General features: G+C 48.9%; 1 protein-coding gene across 7 annotated transcripts in view; it reads left to right on the plus strand.

Moving 5' to 3' along the window:
* The window catches only part of KCNK9 (potassium two pore domain channel subfamily K member 9), a 107281-nt gene extending 88992 nt beyond the window's left edge, over positions 1-18289 (plus strand). The window contains exons 2-4 of one of the 7 annotated variants that reach the window (XR_013528293.1): positions 537-3256; positions 6910-9339; positions 17549-18289. Coding sequence is in view for 2 of the 7 variants with exons in the window: in XM_017965573.4 (XP_017821062.3) it covers positions 537-1375 (839 nt within the window). In the remaining 5 variants the exon portion in view is untranslated. Of the gene's footprint in view, positions 1-536; positions 13833-17548 lie in introns of those variants that run through there. The other 6 variants (XR_013528294.1, XR_013528295.1, XR_004735542.3 and 3 more) reach the window with 6 other exon arrangements.
* The last annotated feature ends 4517 nt before the right edge of the window (positions 18290-22806 follow it).

Raw genomic sequence — 22806 nt, forward strand, 5'->3', positions numbered from 1 at the left:
TTGTTTAGAGGCTAGAATGGGGTGATGTGTGTGAGAGGATTGGGCACTGTGTCTGGCACATGGCAGGTATCATTCTTCCTGTCACTCCATAGTGGATAGAGGTTTCTCTCAAGCTTGATATTTTTGGAGTTCTCTTAGCAGTGAATCTGCTTTTTTCTTTTTAAAGCCACACTCAGATGGCACTGGAATGGCCCTCAATCCCCTCTTAGTGGCGGATCACAAGCGACGTTGGTTCTTGCTTTTCTCTTCCCTTCCGTCCCAGGTTATAGCACATCCCAAATCCCCTCACTACTGAAACGCTCCTACCCCATCCTCGTGTGACTTCTAAGAAACTGGTTCTCCGAGAAACAGGTTCTCCTTTGTTCTCCCCGCCCCAAGAGATGGGCAGGCCCCTCTACCCCACAGAGGAAATCCCCCCATTCCATCTCAATTGAAATGTAGCAGGTCCCCCACCATTGCACTGCACCAAGTCTACCCCCTTCCCCCAACCTGCAGACCCCTCCTAACTCACTGTTCTTCTCATCCCTTCCCTGCAGGTTATGGGCACGCCGCACCTGGCACCGACGCAGGCAAGGCCTTCTGCATGTTCTACGCCGTGCTGGGCATCCCACTGACGCTGGTCATGTTCCAGAGCCTGGGCGAGCGCATGAACACCTTCGTGCGTTACCTGCTGAAGCGCATCAAGAAGTGCTGTGGCATGCGCAACACCGACGTGTCCATGGAGAACATGGTGACTGTAGGCTTCTTCTCCTGCATGGGGACGCTGTGCATCGGGGCAGCTGCCTTCTCCCAGTGCGAGGAGTGGAGCTTCTTCCACGCCTACTACTATTGCTTCATCACGTTGACTACCATTGGGTTCGGGGACTACGTGGCCCTGCAGACCAAGGGCGCCCTGCAGAAGAAGCCGCTCTACGTGGCCTTTAGCTTTATGTATATCCTGGTGGGGCTGACGGTCATCGGGGCCTTCCTCAACCTGGTCGTCCTCAGGTTCTTGACCATGAACACTGAGGATGAGAGGCGGGATGCCGAGGAGAGGGCATCCCTCGCCGGAAACCGAAACAGCATGGTCATTCACATCCCTGAGGAGCCGCGGCCCAGCCGGCCCAGGTACAAGGCGGACGTCGGGGACCTGCAGTCTGTGTGCTCCTGCACCTGCTACCGCTCGCAGGACTATGGCGGCCGCTCGGCGGCTCCGCAGAACTTCAGCGCCAAGCTTGCCCCCCACTACTTTCATTCCATCTCTTACAAGATCGAGGAGATCTCACCAAGCACATTAAAAAACAGCCTCTTCCCATCTCCTATTAGCTCCATCTCTCCTGGGTTACACAGCTTTACCGACCACCAGAGGCTGATGAGACGCCGGAAGTCTGTTTAGGTGTGGGGAGGGGAATGGAACAGAAAAGTCATTTGTCATAGTTGATGTTAATTTCCATTGGTCCAACTCGTCTTTTCTTATTTATTTATTCTTTATTATTATTGTCGTCATCATTACTTTCTCTCCTTCCTCCTTTCTTGGTCTCTTGGTCTCATTTGCCCCCACCTTTCCAGCCAGACAGAGCAGGCCAAAGGGAAATACAGGCCCATCCTCCTCTGAAACTCGCATCTGAGCATGAAGCATGGATCTCCTCCTTCCTTCCCAGCAGACTATGCCTTACATTTCTCACCCCACCCACCCCATCTCTGCAGTGGTTTTCCCGGGACAGAGGTGAGACCAAGACCACGGAGACAGAGCTGAGAGGATACCCACCCCAAAGCTGCACACCATGCTCAGAGCCTTCAACCGCCCACCTTAGTGGTGTCTCTGACCTAACTCCTTTCTCTTTTCCTCCTTAAAGACTGAGTGGCTGTGTGTGCGTGTGTTGTGTGTGTGCTTCTGTGTGCACGTGTGTCGTGACAACACGGGAAGTATTAGGTATTCTTTTTTTTTCCATCACACATCATAGCCTGCTTTTGGCTGCTTCCAAACAAAACAAAGACAAAACCCCCCAAGGTTTTTGATTTATCGTCTCTTGCTAAATCAAGCATGTTTCTGAAGCAGTCTTTACCCCTGATGTGTCATGGTCCTACTTTCTAAATGCTAGGTTCTCAATTATATTAATGTTTTTTAGGGGGCGGGTGGGCAGGAAGACCTGGATCATTTTAGCTTGCCAGTTCAAACATTTTTAAAAAGCATGCACTTTGTTAAACTGGTATGCACTATCCACAAGAAAACCTGAGTGGAATCATCAAAAGCCCATCATATTAATTTGTAAGAGACATCTTTAGTTTTCTCACCTCCAGTTCCATCAATTTATCGTGCAACTGGAATTGTCAGGGGACACAGGAAAATTGTTGGGACCAGAGAGTACCTATTTTATTTCCCTCTTATTGATAATTTTGTGCAGCACTTTCCTGCGTAAGAATTATCGTGTTGGAATGCTTGGGCGAGAATGGGTATTAGTATGTGGCTGTGGTTCCTTTTCCTAATGAGAAGTGACAGGGCATTCCTCATTAAAAATACATATCTATTTCAAGAAATATCGTCTCAATTTGCATTTGATTTGTAAATAGGGGAAAGTTGTTCACATTGGTCTCAGGAAGAGTTTAGAGGCAAGGAGCTATATCTTGGCCTACTGGGAACTTGCCAATCTCAGGGGACAATTTTGTCTGAGTAGTGTAGAAATTCCTCCCTGCTCTCAATAGGGTATGAGCCCAAAGGGAAGAGCTGCTATCCTCTTGGGAGGGGGCAGGGGTAGTTCAGGCTGTAGAATATGGCACATTGGAGGCCCTTATAGTAGCAGGAATAAAGGACAGTTTGACCTCCAGATTCACTGAGGGGACTTTAATAATTTCCCTCATTACCATCCCTGCCATTTTCTAAAAATCACCCATTCATCCATCCTCCCATTCCTCTTTTGTAAACCGGAAGTTCATGGCTCTTGCATGGAAATGGACCTTGGCTGTTCTCAGAAGGAGCACGGTTACCTGCCTGTCTCAAGGCCCCAACGAAATCTCCCAGAAAGGAGGCTTTGCTCCCTAGAAAGCGTAGACCTACAGGATTTCTTAAAGGAGACAACACCTGAATGCCACCAGTCCCAAGCATTTGGGCCGATGGGCTGAAACAGGAGCATTCAAGACTCCTCTGAAAAGGCTGTGCATGTACTTTTACGCTACATCCCATGTTGAAATTTCCCCTTCGTCCAGGACACAGGGCCTTCGAAGGAGTCTGCGAACCTCAGATTCTCTAGGCCAAAGTTGACAGTTCTCAACCTTCAAGGTCTTTATCGATTCACTTGTTTTAAGATTGTGTGTTATGAGATGCCCCTACTTGGGGCTCTAAAGTCTGTCCAGAGAATAGCAGTTCTTTTCACTTTTTTTTTCTCTTGGATGAGATTGTCGATTCTATGGGGTCAGAGGTGTAACAGCCCTAATGCATTTGCAGAGTGCTTTATGCTTCAGAAGAGTGTGCCTGGAATAAATGTGGGGCACTCATGAAAACCTTTGTAAGATGTGCCTTCAAATGGGGGGTAGATGATCTATAATGATGCCAAGGCACTGAGAGGATGAGTGATTTGCCCAGTGTCACGGAGCTGGTTGTTGACAGAACTGAGACAGGTGTCTCAGTCTGGAGCCCAGGAGAGTCCAAGGAGCTGATTTCACACCACCGTGTCCTAAGTTCCTTAGCCCTCGGAGGAGGGCGCCTGCCTCTGTTTCCTCACTGGGGACATGCAGCAGGCCCTTGGAGCCAATTAAAGGGACAACGATTCCATCCTGCACACAGAGCTGGTTTCCCCCACTAAAATGTCTGTGTCACATTGGTCCTACGGTAGTCATATTTCTGCTTGAATGCCTCAAGAAACAAGGAGCTCTTCTCTTCCCAGGGAACTATAGAAAACATTTTCTATAGGATTAAGGATTATAGGATGAAGTCTTTTCCTCACCTTATAAGTATCAGAGACAAAATAAATTGCAAGTTGCCTCAATTTCCCTATGTCTTCTCTTTTCTACCAGTTTAGCCCTTTGAAGGATGATCAAGTCTTCTCTTTCAGAGTTAAACATCCGTGTTTATGCTCAAAGTGTTTAGGGGATGGCGGCAAACCTTGGTTTGCTTGCTTGGTGATGTTCCTCTTTTGCTGAGATGGACCATCTCTTCCCTTCTCTGGTCTCTGGCTAAGGAGTGACAGATCTAGACACATCATGAAATGGTCTCAGGGTGGAGGGCAGGTGGCCAAGTTAAGGGTTCAGGGTGTTTTCTTCTCTTGGAGAAACAGAAGTTGGGCATCTGTTTAGTGCTCTACCATTCAATCCATATTAGAATCAGATCAAGTCATCTCACTGAACAGCCTTTATTTTCAGAGCACGATATTGAGGTCTAGAGAAGGTGAACACTCATCTCAAGGTCTCTGAGGTAGAATCTAGATCTTCCCACTGATTTACTATTTTCCTGGTACTTCTGTTGCTGTTTGTAGCCTTCAGAAGAGCTCTTGTTGCTGGATGATTTTAGCTTTTAGCCCCATGTCTCTTTCCCTCTCTCTTATGCCTAGTGATTTCTTTCTTTCATCCAAGTGATTTTCATTCCCTTCTCCCAGTTAATTTTACCCATTCAGCGAGGAGTATGAAATCACAGCCGGCTGTTTGGATGTAGGGTTCAACTTCTGTTAGAATGAGCTCAGGAAGAGCCACATCCTACCAGAATCACCAGCGCTCAGCCCACCAGCCAGTACCTAGAAATCAACATGCCTCGTAGGTTTTTAAAAATATTACTCACTTGAACTCTTTTCAACTAAGAGCTCTGTCTTCATCTTTCCACCTCAAATATAGGAGGAAGGTGGACAGTGGTATTGATGATCCCTAGAACCCCTGGCACACACTTTGTAGAGACCATCCTGCTAGAATCTTTATTGTACCCATCCTGGGTGGAAAGTGCTGTGTTGGCTGTCAGCCTGTCAGACTCTTAAGTAGGAATGAACCAGCCCCTCTGGGTTTTGAGATACTTGGTTATCACAACAGCTAGCATCAGATTCATTCTTTCTACCTGCCCTGCTTCATCTTGGAAACTGCACAGCAGCCCCGTAACCACAGTGAGCTGCCTGGCTCTAAATGTGAACCCTCTTGGAAGCATCTGTGTGCTCCCACGGTGTGTGGCCAATTGTGACAGGAGTGCCTGCATTCAGGCATGGTCACAGCAGCTCATTTGCAGCCCAGGATTCCCAGTGGGTCCATCATCCTTCCAGGAGAGGTAGCAAATGGACCTTGACCACCGCCCACAAAAGCCTCCTTGGGAGGTGCTCATTAAAACCCCACCCATCAAAAGGATGGAGATTAATCTCAGCTCACCTGTTCCTTATCTGTGCACAGGGCCTTAAGAGAACCTCTGGACAGTAAGAGAAGCTCACAGATAAGCCTAGGCAGGTCGCTTTTCTCTGTCTCATCCCTATCTGGAAGCTGATGGGTCCCCGATTCTCAGTGACAATCACTTGCAGCTGGAAGCTGGAGGGAAGAACAGGGTTTCTCAGAGGCCTCCCTTGTCTGTGCACATTGGCCAGGAGAGGGAGGTGAGCAAGGAGAAAATAACCAAAAAAAAAAAAAAAAAATCACAGAGGCTTATGGCTCCATTTCTTTTTGTAATATTCTTTTTAAAATGACAGGCCCCAAGATACCCTTTGAAACCCTCTGCAGAGACGCATGCCCGCATCCTATCAGTGTGCTGGCCCCGGCAACAGTGAAGCACTCTGGCAAACCATGGCTTTGTTCTGAAAGTGGTGTGACTTGGGGTCTGTCCCATACAGGCCATGCTGCCTGGGGGTGTAAAGTGGGTTTCTTCCAGAGTTGTGGCCTGCACTGGACCCTGGAAGCACCCTCAGTGAGGACAGGGTGGTAGGCAGAGGACCTGTCATTGTGCTGTGCTCCACTGAGCTCTTGGAAGTCATTTCACTCCCTGGGCCTCTGAGGCTTCCCCATCTACACAATGAGACAGCTTGGGTGAGATTTATGGGCACTTAGTACAAAACCAATTTGACCCACAAAAGCATTTGGCCTGGATATTCTGACCCTTGGGCACACTTGAAGCTTGAGCCGCCCAGAAGAAAGCCAAAAATCACTTGGTTTGGCAGGGAATGGGGAGCTGAGAAGATGAAGAGGGACAGGCAATGGCAGAGAGTGCCGTGGTTGTCACAAACCAAGGCCAAATGCATTCTGGGTCCCCAGAGCGCTGAGCATAAATCCATTTGATGTGGTTTTTTTTCCTTGACCACACCTGATAGAGGCTGCTGATTCAGGAAAACAGAAACCCTATGACCATGGTCATATGAACTTCTATGTTGAAAATCCCAGAATTAGAGTGAAGAATAGTCTGACGAGCATCTCTTGGCCTCAGTGCCTTGCCACCCTCGCTCCCCCAATTCTCACTCAGATGTTTGGATGATGCGTTAGCATGCCTGCAGCTTTCAGTGGTTCAGCCAAAGAAGAAATTTTATGCCATGAACAAGAGCACTCTCCCAACGGTGCCATTGTCACGCCTAAGAAACGTAGCATTCATACAATATTACTGCCTGATACAATCTGTATGTAAAACCCCAGTTGTACCAAAAATGTCCTCCAAAGCTTATTGAGTCTAAAACACAATCCAAGGTCACGTCCCACATTGCTTGTCCTGTTGTTCCAGACCTCCCCCGAATGGGACATCCTCGTCACCATTTCTGTCTTCATAATGTTGGCCTTCTTAAGGAGTCCCGGTCAGGGTCTTGTAGAATAATGCCCTGTGATCTGCTATGCTTGTTTCCTCTGGTTAAGACACTTTGGCAAGACAGTGGAATTGATGTCCTGCAGCCATGATTGATGCATTTGATGTTTGGCTCTCTGGGGACCACTGTGGTTACTGCTTGCATTGTGGGTAAATAAGTCGTATTAAATGTTGTTTTCCTCTGTTAGGGGAACTAACTGCACATTCAAGAGAGGCGTCCGTGGATGCTGGGTCTCACTGCCAAAGCCGAACATGGCTTCGGGATTTCTGCCTTCTCACGTGGACCTCTGCTGTGCTGGTTGAATGCCACTATTTGTTCCCCTAAACACCCATAGGGATGGTCCAGCTACTCATAGACAGGAAGCCCAGAGAAATGCTTGATGCGAGGGTCCCCGCAAGCCAGTTGGGCTGTTTTGGCACCCGCCCCCCCAGTAGCTCCTCAATGAGGGGTAGAGACTGCCAAGCCCTTCCACTCATTCATCATCATAAAAATGTAACTTGCTATGGCAGCCTCTTGGCCATTAAGGGCTATACTTTGTGACCTCTGTCCTTGAGATCTTTGCTCTGACAAGTTCTGTAGCCTTCTCAGTGCTGCTGTCATGATGCAGTCTCCCTGCTGTGGCTAAGTAACCTTTCTTTTTGATCGAGATTTGTCCATGCAGACTCCCACCTCTGCACCTCTGCCCGTGCCAGTCCCTCGACCTGGGAGGTCTCCCTGTTGCTCTCCAGCTTTGAGGTGGAGACAGAGCATCTCACACCTCCTTTTGCTGTCTTGTGACCCTTTTGCTCCCTGATGGACTTGACGATGTCCTCTTCTGGGGTCCCCCAGTTCTTGTTTTGGTCATGCGTGACTGCACCCAGCGAGCAAACCTTCTGTGGCCCTGGCTACAGGAACAGCAAGCGATGGGCAGTGCCTTGGAGGGAAGGACCATCTCGAGAATAAAGGCACTGAGATGTGTGGCCTCTTGCCAAAATGGCCACTCATCACCGTGACTGAGGCATGTCTTAACTTGCTGAAGTGGAAACAGGGTAATTCAATGCACGCTTCTGCTCCATCCCTGGAAACAGATCCAGATCTATGAGAAGAAAACTGGACCTCATAGCATTGGCGATTCAACAGCACCTGCCCAGCGGGGTGGCACGTGCCCCATACAACAGGGCTGGAAGCTGCCACACCAGGCATCTCTCATAAGGTGGGTGACAGATGGCACCAGCCTCCAGGAGCACCGTTGCGATGTGTCACCCTGAAGAAGTTGGGCCCCGTGATGGGAACATCATCAGGAAACTGGGTCTGCACCGTTTTCTTGTGGCAACACCTCTGGTAGAGGCTGTGAGGGGATGGGGACATGCATCGTGAGTGACTCAGGATCCCCAGCCTCTCTGGCCTGGCACCTGCCCACCCCTAGAGCTCTGGGCCTTGAGAGAGGCAAATGCACACTCTTCTCACCTCCAGAGAGCAGCGTGGGGGTGTGGATGCTGCTCAGGCCCTGGCATCTCGTACGCCTGGGACCGGCCTCTGCCATTCACAGGTGGGTGGTGGTTTTGCCTCTGAGCTTCAGTTTCCCCACCTTTAAACTGGAGATTGTACATAGCCCCTACTGCAAAGGGTGCCTGTGAAGACTAGATGTGAGGTGATGGCATTTAATGTCACCTGCTCTCTGCCAAGCACCCTGCCTGTGTTCTCATACATGTTTGCATTTCTCATAAAGGCAAGGCCCATGTCTCCCAGAAGAATTTACTCCTGGGGCATCGGACTTGAAATCCAACTATGAAAAAAAAAGTGATCAAGTCTGGTTGAGCAGCTCAGGCGGGCTTCATAGAGGAGACGGCTTTTGGAAATCATTGAGGCGAGCTTTAAAGGAGCAAGTGAGTGCTATTTTAGGCACAGGCAAAGGCATGGGCCAAGGTGCAAGGGTGTGATAGTGCAGGGGGCACAGATTCCATCCCACCATTGGTGGAATCCTGCCACACCTGGGAGAGATGAGATACCATAAATCTCAAGACCCCCTACAAGCTGGCCACATCTAAGTCCTTCAAGCCATTCTTCTGCTCCAGAACCTTCCATGGCTCCCTAGTGCCCATAAAGTAAGTTGATGGTAAAGTCCTGCACTCTAACCAACCACAGCCACAGCCTCAGGCTTTCAGGGAGGCACTATCCATCTACATGTCCCTTCTGGGTCCTCCTCCCATAAAATTCCAAATAGACCTGGAGTCTCACCAAACTTGAATTCTATGGCATCCTCTTGTTTGTGCGGGGTTTTGTTTGATGGGAATTTTTCCGGGTAAGATCTTGGTCTTTCGCTGAAGCATCCTAGGACTTGTCCTGATGAAATCTTCTGCCAGCCTCACCAAAGACTAGCATGAAACAAAAGGAAAATGCTGTATAAAATAAGTTCTTGAGCTTACCTGGCATGAAGAACTTGTTTCCTGACTGATTTCATGATCAACAGTGGTCATGACTCCCTGCATCTCTGGCCTCTGAGACTGAATCTGGCTAAGGCCTTGTGGGCACTTGCTCATCTCACCCCTAGGAGATGAGGCCTCTCTGTGGGATTTGTCACCCAGCACAGGGTCCTCTGAGGGTGTCAACAGAAGATCCGGGAGTGCCTACTGTCGTGGTGAGTGCTGGTGACCCTCCAGAGGTAGCAGTTCTTGGTGGGAAGCTCTGGGTGCAAAACTGTCCCCACCAGGACTTACAAATATGAGCTTGACTTTGAGATGAGGCCTCTGGGTGGTGGAGGCTGAGGGAGGCAGAGGCTGTGGTGGGGGTGGGATGGTGTATAGGAAAGAAGTCTAGGGAACATGGGTGGAATCAAGACTCAGACTTTGTCTTGATTTGCTGTGTGACCTAGGGAATGTCATTTCACACCGCTGGACCTGAGTTTTCTAACTTCCAGACTAAAGAGTCTGGCCAAGCTCCCAAGGCCCACTCCACCCCGCCCCAGTGTCTGCCATGGACAGGACACCAGTCTGGGGAGGACTGGCTGGGCTGACTTTAGCTGTATTGGAAAATCTTTTCCCAGACACCTTCTGCTGGAGTTGACTCTCAGATGCTTTGTTCTTAATGACATATGGATCCTTAATTAACTAACAGCCCCATGCAATCTTTGCTTAATTTCTTGGTAGGCTCTCCTCCCATCCTCACCACATGAGGTGCCCTGCTCTAAAGGAAGAAAGCCTTAGCCAACTGAGCTGTGAGTCATCAATATCTGCAGAGCAGCCCGCAGGCCTGGCCCCTGGAACTCACCCTTCCTGGTGAAAGAGGGGCATGCCTCTGCCCAGCATTTACCTTCAGGCTCGGCTTGAAGCAGCCATTCCACCCCTGCCCTGTGTCTTCCTCTGGGTTATCCTTCTCCAGGGGTCTCTCTGCTTCTTGGGAGAATATGTCCCCCCACCCCCTGCTGAAGCCCACTTGGCCAAGCAGAGAGCCTTGCCTCAGGTCAGCTCAGCTGGGGTCCAAACCTCAATTTCAGCCTCTTGAACTTACACGTAATGTAGCACTGTGCAAGTGAAGATGTTACTTCCCACTGGGACACTTACTTTTCATGCTGGGTGGCAGTGGCCAGAGCACTTTCATCTGGCATATGAGGTAACAGGGCTCAGAAAAGTGGCAAATCTGGAACTCCAAGTCAGGTGTCCTGACTGCACACTTCCAGGCACCTATCCTGAAGCTCACAGGTCAGGAAAGGTCCCTCAGATTGCCATAAGGAAAGGACATAGATGGTGGCATAGCTCAGGAGGAGGGAGGAGGTGTCATCTCCAGGTCAAATCCATACACGGGGGTTGGGGCAGGTGGTGGGCATTTCACAGGGGCAGGCATCAGAGAGGAAGCAGCACCAGAAGAGCATGGTCAGCCAGAAGAGCATGTGCTGAGTCTGCTGGTTCCTTCACCCAGTTCAAAAGCCCAGCCCTGTTCAGCACCATGGACAAATCCATAAGCTAAGAACCACGTTCAGAGGAAGCCTTTGGTTGCTATGAATCACACAGACCTTTGTGCGTCTTTTCTTCACAACAGTGGCCCCCCAGAGGGCAGACCTGAGACCAGCAGTAGTGGGTTCTCTGGCCTGAAGGGTGGGCTAGTGGACCTCAGCTGGGTACAGTGTGCAGTACATTGTATAGAATGTGGCGTCCCCTGTGCAGGGCAGAGGGCTCTGTGCCGGGGGTGGAAGAGCCTCTGCTGAACCCTCCCACACTGTGGTGTGACCCAGGCTGGGTGTCCCTCCTGGGAGGCAGATCTGAGGAGCTAGAGAACACAGTGATGCTCAAACATGTCATCTGGCAAACGTGTCCCATCTGAGCCTTCGTTTCCCCATCTGTGAAGGAAGGATCTGGAAGACAGGACTGTCCTGGAAGGATTGGGGGTGGAAACCCTTGTTCTGCAGATGCTGGTGTGAGGAACCATCCACAACACTGGGCAGGAATCTGGCCCCAGGGCATGCCTGGGTTTTGTCTGAAGCTTTGTGTGGGACTCGCAAGTTGGCAGGGAATCTGGAGTTGGTGGGGAGGCGGGGTGGCAGGGCTTGTCCTTGTCACCAGCATCTCCCTTACCACAGTGACAGTTGGTCCTGGCAGCTAAAGAGTACAATTGGAAAGACAGAAGGGGGAGTCAGTTCCTTGGAGCCATCTTTGCATCCAGAGAGCAGTGCTTGATTTAGAGGAGGGAGGCCTTGTAAGCTTCAGTCATGAGTCTTGGCCTCTGAAAGACTGAGCTCTCAGTCTTGCCTTTTCTGGCCACCAGGCACTGGGTGGTATAGACGTTGGGGGCCTTCCTAAGCACTCAACCCTGGTTCCCTTCCCTCCTCATTTGTAATAGGACCACTTGGCCTTGAGAAGTAACTTATCCCCCACCCCCACACACACACAAAAGATGAAATGGCCAGGTGAGATGAGAGGCAGGTGTCTCCCAGGCAGAGACCAGTGAGGATGAAGTGACATAGTATGGTCACATACTGGACTCTGACATTTTAATGGAGGAATTTGGAGCGATGGGGCCCAGTCTTTCCAGCATTGGGCTGGGTTCCTACACAGGGTCCACATCCTCTCCCAGGGACATCACCTGTTTCAGGTAGGTAGTTCTATAGACTTCCTCTCCTCTCACTGGAGACTCTCCCCCCACCCACTGAGCCCTTTTAATCCTTCTGATGGATTCTCCCATAAGATGGGGTCTCTGATAAAACAGCTCCCAATCCCCAGTAAAGCAGATGGCTGGACAGTGGTGTGGGATGGGGTATGTTCCAGGGAACCAAAGTCCGCATCTACCAGATGATGCTGCTATGAGGTGTCAGCTGCCCCATCCATGGGCCCCAGCAGCTCCCCAGGGCTGCCTTGTGCAACATGGGCTGTTGATTCAGCCATTTCTCCAGCCACTGTTGACTGAGTGAGCTGAGCATGTGCTTGCTGCGGACCGGCCACAGTAGGGGCTGCTGTGGCTAGCTAGACCATCAAGTCCTTGGCTTCATGGGACTAAGATGCCAACAGACCACAGCTTCCTTGATGCGCGGAGTCTGGAGGCAGGGCCAAGGAACAGAAACGGGAACTAGAACAAGCCTCAGCAATGGTTTTACTTTCTCATGTGGAATTTTAGAAGTTGGGTAGAAAATAAAAATATGAAAGGAAAAACACAATTAGTGGGAACCCAGTGCAGTAGAACCCACAATTAACAAGATTTCTCTATAATTTGATAGCTCCTCAGAGGAAGACACTCCTGAAAAAGGCTAATTATATATGTTTGTTCAGCCCACAAATAGCATTTTGACAGTCATTGGGGGGGGCGGGGGGCTGGAAAGGACGTTATGAGATCGTCTCAGTTCACCCTCTGCTCTATCAGAAATCTCCACTAAATAGATATTGCATTGGGTTAGGTGAAATTGTTTTCATTGATTCAAATGTAAATAAGGGAACAGATTAGCCCCACTTGGGAGATTTGAGGATATCAGGTATATCCAAAGATGTTGATAAGGGGGTTTGCAGTTAGACAGAGACACGGGACAGAGACATCAAAGATGAGTAGAATTTCAACCACTGAATTAAGGAGAAAAAAACTTCTAGTCCATTCCCAGCAGGCCAAGAAATTGCTGATAATCCCTCTTAGATGTACAGTGTTTTTGAATTCAGCCAACTGTGTATCCTTGTGCTTTAAAACTTCAAAAAGAAAACTTGTCATTTGTGACTCCTGGCATAGAAGAAATTAAACTTGAATTAGTTCCGAATTCACACCCATCAAAACGATTGGCATATAATCCTGGGGTGCCTCCTGGGGAGGGTGGGGTATAGGGATATGGGCTCTTGTGAATCTATTTGGGGTATGTGTGCGCGTGTGCATTGACTGGCTATCTGTGGGTCTTCGGATTTTTGTGTTCCTCCTCTCCACACCCCCAGCATTGCTGGGCATTTTTGTGACTGTGCAGTAAGGGGACCTGGATTTGGTTCTTATGAAGATGCTACTGGAGGCCTGCCAGAGCACTCCCTGGGGAGGGAGATGGAAGTCAGGAAAGTTCTAGCAGAAATGGGCTTAGTGACCTTGGGACTGTTTGTTCACATTCAGGAGGATGGGATGTTTGGTTCCGGACCCTTAGAAGGGACCCACCTTCCTACCTTGGTGAATGGGGTTTGAACAGGTCCTATTGTGGTCAAGGTGTCAAGGCCTTTGGTGGGAAGCTGTATCAGATCTGGCAAAAATCAGCCATTCAAACTCATGCACAGAGAACCAAATTCAAAAGGAGCCTGCTGCTTCTGTTTGTTTTATTTTGTTCATCTTCTCTGGCCTTCTCTGTCTGTGGAGACGGCACCTTCACAAATGGCCTTAGAATGCTGTTCTGAAGTTCAACAGAATGAGACAACCATCAAATGAATAGCAGAGGTATCTATTTTCACAGCTTACCTGATTAAATATTTAAAAATCTAGTCACCAATGTTTACAAGTCCAAGCAGACATCCAGCCCATGTAGAATATGTAACTTACGTAAGGGTTCGCATCTTTCTTTTGTAACGAGTGTGGTACGCAGCCCTGTATATATTTTACAATGTCTTTACAGAAAAATCATTTAATGTGGTGTTGTACAATAATGCACTTTTCTAATTTTTTTCCATTAAACTCTCTATGGCACGTTTACAGATGTGTCTGGGTCTTTCTTCACTAGGAAAGGTGGGACAAGATCTTTGATGCCACCTCTTTCTGCCTGTAAACTGCATTCTGAAAGCAGAAAGCATGGTGGACCACCCTGGCTGTATGCCCTGCTTGCTCTTGATCTTCCCCTTTGTTGACGGGCCTGCTCAGAGGCCTTTCCCCTAACCACCTTGGTACAGTAAGGAATTTGTCTTAAAATACAAAACTCTTCTTGAACCTTATGTGCTGACTCAGTGATTTTGAGTCAGTGATCCAGCTTGAGCTGGATCCAGGAGATGAGCACCATTTCCAGGAGGCAATGAAACCAAACCAAACAGTTCAACCTCAACTGAACTGAGACCAGCTTTGTGCATTTTTGTTTTTCTTTTGTGGCCAAGGAATCTGAGTGCAAAAAAATGCGACAAACCATGCTGCCCTTTTTCACCGGTGTGTATCTGGACACAAGAAGGGAAAACCAGGCAGTTCACAGGTGCTCAGTGTTCTTTGTATCGAGGCAAATTTGTTCCCCCAGCTCCATAGGAGATGCCCAAGTGTTGGGGCTCCTGAGCCTCCGCCTGGAAGGCTCATGAAGACAGGTTTCTGGGATGTTCCCTCAATCTGGGTCTAGGATAGGGCGGAGGAGGTGTGTTTCCAAGGAACAGAGGTGATGCTGCAAGCTGCCGTTTCAGAGATTAATGGGAGATGCAGGCCAAAAGCAGACCATGGCCACAGGTCCTGTTCCTGAACCTGACCACACAAAGCCAGGCTGCTTTCAGCCTGTCTTGGAGGCCATGCCACTTTTCCCTGCTCACCTACTCAGCTCTGTTTGGCTTTCCCCAGTGCCTACCCAGGGCTCATCCAGGAAACAAGTGGACTTGAGCTCTGGTAAGAACTATAACTCTTAGTGCTTGAGGCTAAATTTACATACAGAGAAAACATGCCTAGGTGTTCCATTCTCTGCATTATGACTTGGGGGTCTTAAATCCTCTTAAAATGTAAATAAGGACAGATTGCTTTCTCTGCTCAACTTTTCTGTGGATGCCTGGGATAGAAGCCAAGCCCTTTCTACCAGTCAGTTTTGCTCCCATCTACCTGCCCAGCCTGTGCTCTCCATGGCATGCAGATGTGCCCACATGGCCCCCTCACCTGCTCTGCTGTTACCTATACCAGCAGCTCTTTTTGACCCCACCTCCTCCCATCCCAGTGTCTCTGCTCAGATGTGACCTTCTTGGAGGGCACCTCTCCAGCCTGCTTTCTCCCTTAGCACTGATCACCATCTGCTGCCACAAAACATTTGACACACCTATTGTGTCTCCCCCAGGGAGCATGAGCCCCATGAGGGCAGAGGGCAGAGATTTTCACTTGCTTTATTCATTCATGGCTCTACTCAGAGCCACATCTGCAGGCAATAGTCCTTCAGCATTCCCTGAATGCCGAAGTGATGGGATGAAGTCGGAGTCTGTGCCCTGCAGAGCCTGTGAGCCTCTTGCATCCTCCTTCTTCCTCTGCTCCCTCCTACCCCAAACATTAGTCTCCCAGCCTATACTGGCCCTGAGGGAGAACCTCCTGGCTCAGAGATGGATCTAAGGTCCCCAGCACCATGAGCTCAGAGAGGCTGTGGGACCATCCAACTCATGAGGTAGGGCCTGTTGCTAAACCGCATCCTGGGGTTCCAGTGGCTCTAAGAACGTGGACTGGGGACCCAGAGCAGGGCTGGCTCTTGGTTTATGACCTAAGGCAATTTCTATTTCTTTTGTCTTTGGAAGGCAGTGTGCATCTTTGGTGAACCAGGTTAGTGCTTCCTAAGAACTCTGTGCTTTCCGGAATTTTCAAGTGGTAATATAGTTGAGTTGCTTTCCTGTATTTTCTATTATTTTAGCCAAGGCCCACTCAGCTCAGAAGGATACTCAGGACAGTCGTGGACAAGGCAGTTTCGAGTCCCTGGCTAATCAGGGCAGCATCCGCAATTTCCTTTTGCTCCCTTATGAGAACTCTGTGCAATCAGAACACCTGAGGTTCTAACCCCACACATCAGCACTTTCCTATCTGCCTGCCCCTGCCCGCCCCCCCCGCTTGTCATTCCATCCAGACACAAAGGGGCTTATGCCACTGCCCAAATGAGGAATCGGGGCAAGCATGAGACTTCAGCGTGTATTCCAGGGGATTTTCATGGCTGTCGTTGTTATCGCCATGCACCTGTTAATGGAAATAATGACCACTTAAAATAGAATGCTTTTCTGCACGTCTTGGTTTGTTCCCACATTATGTGGTTAGATTTTCACTAAGTTCTGTGTAGGGTCCCTTTGGAATGATCTGGCAGGAGCTATAGGAGCACACCACAGCAGGAATATACAACATAAGTGAGGTCCCTGAAGAGGACACCTGAGGAAAAAGCCATTATATGCTCTAGGGCAACTGAAACCATGGTAACAAAGAGGTCGTGATTGGCAGCGATAGGCTACCATGTAAAAATGTGAGGTCTCACTTTCTGCAAGTGGGAAATCCTATCATTAAGAGCCTCAACAGGTGTTCCAGCTCGCAGGGGCCGATTGTCAATGAAGCTCCTTCCCATGTGAGCACCTTGTGGCATATTCCAGAATGAGCAGTATCAGAACTTTGTTTTAGAATTAATGATTCTCACAAGCAACCCAGAAGGGTGAGCCCTACCTTTTACTGTCCCTGTGTTCTTGGTCACTTTACTTATCCTGCAAGTGGTCAAGTAGACTTTGTTAAATAAGACACAGGAGAGCACCTGTCCCAAGCAGTTCCTGTCATTGTGTGGCAGGCATTGAGGGCTTATGTCTTTTTCCGGTAATAACTCAGAGCATTTCCTAAAATGCGTTCCATGGCATCCTGGTCCTATAAAGCGCCCCCCCCCCAAAAAAAAATGGAACATGCATTGCTGCATTCTAAGTCCCTTTTGTGCCGATTTACAACCCACACCACAAGACATCTCACAGCATTTACTATCCTGAAGAAAAAAATGGAACCTGTTTTTCCACCCCCACCCCCACCCAACACCAGTGGCATTCATCACCACCCCCTCCCTACATGCCTGTGATCAGTAAGGCTGTGCAGCAGCCCCTCCCATCTCTGCACCCTCCAGGCGTGGCAGAATTGCACTTCCCGGTCCCCTGGATGGGTGCAGTCATGTGATTAGTTCTGGCCAATGAATCATAGGTGAAGCAGCACAGATCACTTCCCGGCTGCAACCTGAACTGTTCGAGACCCTCCAGGACTTTTTCTTCTGTCGCATGGACAGGCAAGTTTCAAGATAGTGGCTGCTAAGCCCAGGTCCTGAAGAGAGGAGGTAAGGTGAGGACTCCCCAGCTGGCCCACGGTGGATGCACATGGTGAGAAAAAAACCTTCAAGCCACTATGATGTAGGAATTGTTCAGCCTATCCCGACTGCTCCAGGTTTGTTCCTGGGGACACTTCCTCAGGTGGTTGGTGCCTGATACATCAGGTTCATAGTATCTGGGAAGATGTTGTCAGCCAGTTGTTGACTCAAACTTTAAAGAGACCCCTTTAAGAGGGGTCTCTTTAAAGAGCCTCATACAATAAAATCTTACATCAGGAGCAGGGGTTCTTAATTATCTGGGTTAAATCTTGCCCACTCCAGTTTCATCCTCATTCAGGGACTTACATATTTTTCCATAGAGCCTTTTCCATTTTAAATGTGATTTTCACTTTCAATTCTTTGTGTTTCCTCCTTTAAACAGGACTGTGCAGGTGGCCCCATCAGAGGGTGGTGACAGCTGTCTCCTTCTGTAAGTGAGGAAGCCTCATCCTTCCTTGGATCCTCAGCATCTCTTAACCAGCTGCGGCAGAGGTCGAATTAGAATGGCACCAGCTTTGGATAAAAATCCAGATCTCGTTTTTCAAAACGTGTCTAGAGCTGGTGGCTGTAAGGAACCAGTCAAGCCTCAGCTGTGATTCTAACCGGTTCAAGTTCACCTGAGAGCCCAACTCACTCAACCAAAGAGAACACAGTTTGGATGGAGCTCAAGGTGCATGGCTGGCTGGCATAGCCTGGACAACCTCTTAAAGGCCTGGCTGCAGAGATAGAAGATCTGTCCCTCAAGTTGGGGATATCACCTGAGAAGTTCAAGTCCACTGCCTCACAGCTCAAACGAGTCAGCCTTACCAGTCAAGAATTGTGCTGATAAACAGACTCAGAGCCTGTGCTCATGGTGTTGCCCATCTGCAAGTGTCTCAGCTGGCCCTTCTGTAGGGGATTGGGGAGGGTCAGTGCTCTCTGGGGCGGGGACTGGGTCTGTTTCCAGGCTCAGTGCCTCCGAGTCATACAGATACTAGGTGGTCCTGCTGCTTACCCTCGCTAAACCTCAGGCTTCTCGTGTAAACAGGGCACTTTTGAGGAATTATTAACATCTCCCTGTGAGTCAAGGCAACTACCGAGATCATGTATGTAATGCTTGTAATAAATGCAGCTATGTGCCAGGCACTCAGACACTGCCTTTGTGGTTATTTTTAGTTCAGCCGTATGCGTGCCAGAACACATTCCTGTTGGCTGTGAGTCTACCATGGAAAGTGGCTTCTAGGGTGTTCATTTACCTGGGACCTGCCCCTTTTTGCTGGTCCTTGCGATAACCCAGATTTCTGCCAGGGTACAGACCTAGAAGCCCCTGGATGAAAGGGAGGCCTGGTGCCCTTGAGGAAGGACCCTGGTTATACTGCCACACATTTATCCTATGAATTTTTCTCATAGCCTTCCTCGAAGGCAGCTATGGCCATTTACCAGGGAGACAGTGCACTGAGAGCAAGGAGAAAGATCAGACTTTCTGGGGACTGCCAGACCCTGGCTCTGGACCGACACTGATTCCCGGAGACCTGGATGTCACTGTGGTCTGACAGTCAGAGTAGGTGATTATGGAGTGGGGTGATCCATGGAGTTGTCACTCAGGTCCATCTCAAAGCAGGCACTGTGGGTCTCCCAGTCCATCCTGTGGCTGCTGGCCAAGTTCTGAAATGCAACATTGGAACAGACACTCAGCAATGGGCAGAACCTGTAAGCCAGCAGTAGACACCAGCCCAGCTAGGGCTGAGGGTGGACCTTCATGCAGGCTGGGCTTATTATGGCACTGTGTCCTCTAGGCCACAGGTGACTCTGGACAGACACGAGTCCCAAATTGGCCACTTGGAACTCTCCCTATTCTTTCCTAACAGGAACTGGATGGAAGAGCTGTCTGCCCCTGAGGCAGGCTGCTGGAGGGGATGAAGCCAGCATTATGGCATCTTGCAAGGCCTAAGAGGGCTTATGTCCTGGGTGAAATCATCCCTTTTGCCAGATCTGCTCCTGTGCCTTCTACTGGGTGACAATACAAGCTCATCAGTTTTTCATAAGTCAGGAGAGCTTGGATGCAATGACACAGACTCCAGTGGCCTGATTCACTGTGGGGGAATCTTCTGTTCTCCCCTCCAAATCTGTCTTCACCTTTATTCACATTGCCCTGTGTCCATGGAAATGAACCTGTGCGGTTTCCACGTAGGCTTGGTCAATGCAGAGCTCTGGCAAGAAGTGAGGAGGTTGGGGGAAAGAGGGAGGAAGGATTTATCCCCTTTCTCCCATGGCATCTCTGCAGTCTGGATGTTTTCTAAAGCAAGGGTCTCAGCCTCTGCCAGGAGGCCCTCTCCACACTGTCTCTGGTTTCCAGGTTCTGAACTGCCCTTTCTTCCTGGCCTAAGGAGGTGAGTCCTGGGTACTGCACTATCCTTTATGGTTTCCTTATACTCAGCTGAGCTTTTGAAGATAGTCCCTTCATTAAAGCATCCACAAATCACCCAGCAGCACTTTCCCATCTGTCTCCTGGTAGACCCTGCCTGCTCCACACACTACACCCAGACGGCCTGGACTAAATGGACAAAATGTCATCATGATCACAAGAGCGTAGTATAGGAGAGTGACGTGTGAGTCTTGGTCCAGGCAGAGATCTTAGGAAAGATGCCGTAAGCGACCTAGGAAAGTATGTGCTTAACTTCGGAGGAAGCATTGCTCTATTGCACGCACTGTGCTGGGCACCTTCTGATGCCAGGTTTCCTGCTGGGACAATCCCCCCGCCCTCAGGAACTGGTCTCAACAAGTGAGGATAGCTCTACTATGAGGGAAGAAATCTAGAGGTCAGTCCATACCCCATTTATTTATGGTCATTCAACATTGACTCATCCTCTGCTGGAAGCAGATCTAGAGCCAAGATCTTTTTTTTTCAATTTAACTTTTATTGAAACATGACAGACACTCTGGAAACATGCATCAGTTTAAAGCATGTTTTTTTTTTTTTTTTTTTAAATTTTTTATTGGATTATAGGTTTTGGGGTACATGAGCAGAGCATGCAAGACAGTTGCGTAGGTACACACATGGCAGTGTGCTTTGCTTTTCTTCTCCCCTTCACCCACATTTGGCATTTCTCCCCAGGCTATCCCTCCCCACCTCCCCCTCCCACTGGCCCTCCCCTTTTCCCCCCAATAGACCCCAGTGTTTAGTACTCCCCTCCCTGTGTCCATGTGTTCTCATTTTTCATCACCCACCTATGAGTGAGAATATGCGGTGTTTCATTTTCTGTTCTTGTGTCAGTTTGCTGAGGATGATGTTTTCCAGATTCATCCATGTCCCTACAAACGACACGAACTCATCATTTCTGATTGCTGCATAATATTCCATGGTGTATATGTGCCACATTTTTCCAATCCAGTCTATTATCAATGGGCATTTGGGTTGATTCCAGGTCTTTGCTATTGTAAACAGTGCTGCAATGAACATTCGTGTACATGTGTCCTTATAGTAGAACGATTTATATTCTTTTGGATATATACCCAGTAATGGGATTGCTGGGTCAAATGGAATTTCTATTTCTAAGGCCTTGAGGAATCGCCACACTGTCTTCCACAATGGTTGAACTAATTTACACTCCCACCAACAGTGTAAGCATGCAGCTTGAGCTTTCTTGAACTCTCAACCTCGGCATCACCCGCACATATACTGTCGTATAAGTACCGCGCTAACTGATTGCGCCACTGGAGCAGGCTTAGCTTGGTGAACTGTCAAGACGCCAAGTTCATCAAGTTCCACAGCACTGCAAGTTTCATGGTCCTGAAACCCCAAGTCCAGAAATGCAACATGGTGGGCACCCTAGCGGCTACCCCTTTTCCTCCCAGACACTGCCCCTTCCATGGTAACTACTCTCCTACCTTCTAATCTGTTTTTGAATTTTCAGTCAATGGAATCCTAATTGTGCACTCTGGTATTCTGGCTTCTTTTGCTTCATGTATTTGCAAGTTTCACTGTGGTGTGTTCCGTTCTGTGACCACCCCAGCCCACTCGTGATGGGCCCTCGTTTCTTCAGGTTTTGACTATTAAAAACAGTGCAGCTATGAGTGTTCTGAAACATGCCTTTTGAGTTACAAGAGCAGCAGGATTACTGCATTCCTGGAAGGGCCTAAGGATAAACGTATGTAGCCCTAGTCATTTCCCAGAGCCCTGCTCATGTTTGTGTAGGATCCAATTCTCACCGTCAGCCTCTGGTTTCCACAACAGTGTCTCTACCTCCCCAAAGCCTGGTGGATACAGTTATTGGTACTAGAAGTGGTCCCAGGTGGGTAAAATCCTAGGGACAAGACCCAGGAATTCATTTTTTTGATCTGGCTGGATTTAAAGTCAGCAGCCAACCTGTTGTCTAGCACCTAATCCCGTGGGTGGCTGAGTTACAGCACACACTGAATTCAGAGCTCCGGTTTTTCTCATGTTAAAATTAGGGCTGTTACCAAAGGCAGGCTCAGTTCCTGTGATTGCACGATTCTTCAGTTTGGAATGACATTTCAGGCACCGTTAGTTAACTGTCAGATGCCAAATTGCAGCAGAAAGAATCAGACAGGTAACCTTGCTCTGGGTTTGTACATCTGTGGCTACAATCACGGTGCCTGTTTCAGGGTAGCCACGGTGGCCTACAGCAGAGAACCTTTCTGCTCAGGAAAAGAGTTATGAGTTTGCTAAGACTATAGACGAGGCATGGGTGAGTGTGATAGAACGTCCTTCTTGTCCCAGTTTTAAGGGCTCCCCCTCCGCCATTTCCCTCCATCAGGTTTTCTGTGTCCTCTTATTCCCCACTTGGCACCTAGTTTCTCTCCCTTCCCCCTCAGGCAAGACTTGCTGTTTCATGATATGGTCAATCATCTAACTGTCCTTGGTGTGGCTGTGCCTCCTTCAAAACAGCTCTCATGCGTTTTTTGTGCTCAAGACAAAGAGGCAGAGGATTGAGAATGGAGGGGTGGGCAAGGCAGAGGACCTGTGGTTTCCCAACATGCTGAGGCTCATCTACAAAATGGGAACAATGCTTCCATGGTCCAGGTGGCACTTCTATTAAGTTGAGATTCATGCAGTGGGCACAGGGTCTGGGGAACAATGGCACCTTCCTGGAAGACAGTCATTCCTTCACGCACTGGCACAGCCTCAGGTCACAGCAGCACAGGCTGGGGAGGGCTGGCCCTATTTCCACCTCTTTGTGTCACCTTAGCTGAGCTCCCCTGTGCACTGTACAATCAGCACAATACATGGCAGTCTTTGTTTTGTACGCCAGATAAGTTAAACATTATGCCAAGGGCCATGCGGGAAGGGCCAATTGCAGACCCTGGTACCAACTGAAAGTTATATCCCACATAGGCTGGAGTTTTACTCTGATGGAAGGCAGATGGGCTCCTATGGTATGGTTAGTCCATGCCTAGTCCTTTACACAAAATCATATGTATTGAGTATCTAAGGTGGGCTCAGTTTTGAGACTTCTTAAAGATCCGCCTCATTCAGGAAAGTTATCAGGAGCCTATTGTATGTCAGGCACTGTATGCTAGGGACTTGGGGTGTGAATAGTACGCACAAGTGACGTTGAGGAACTTACAGACCACCATGAGTTGAGGAAATACATAATCATACCATGTTTGAAGCAGTGTCATGGAACAGAGAAAAATAGT

This window comes from Callithrix jacchus, chromosome 16, assembly GCF_049354715.1.
Source record: "Callithrix jacchus isolate 240 chromosome 16, calJac240_pri, whole genome shotgun sequence".
Taxonomy (NCBI): Eukaryota; Metazoa; Chordata; class Mammalia; order Primates; family Cebidae; genus Callithrix; species Callithrix jacchus.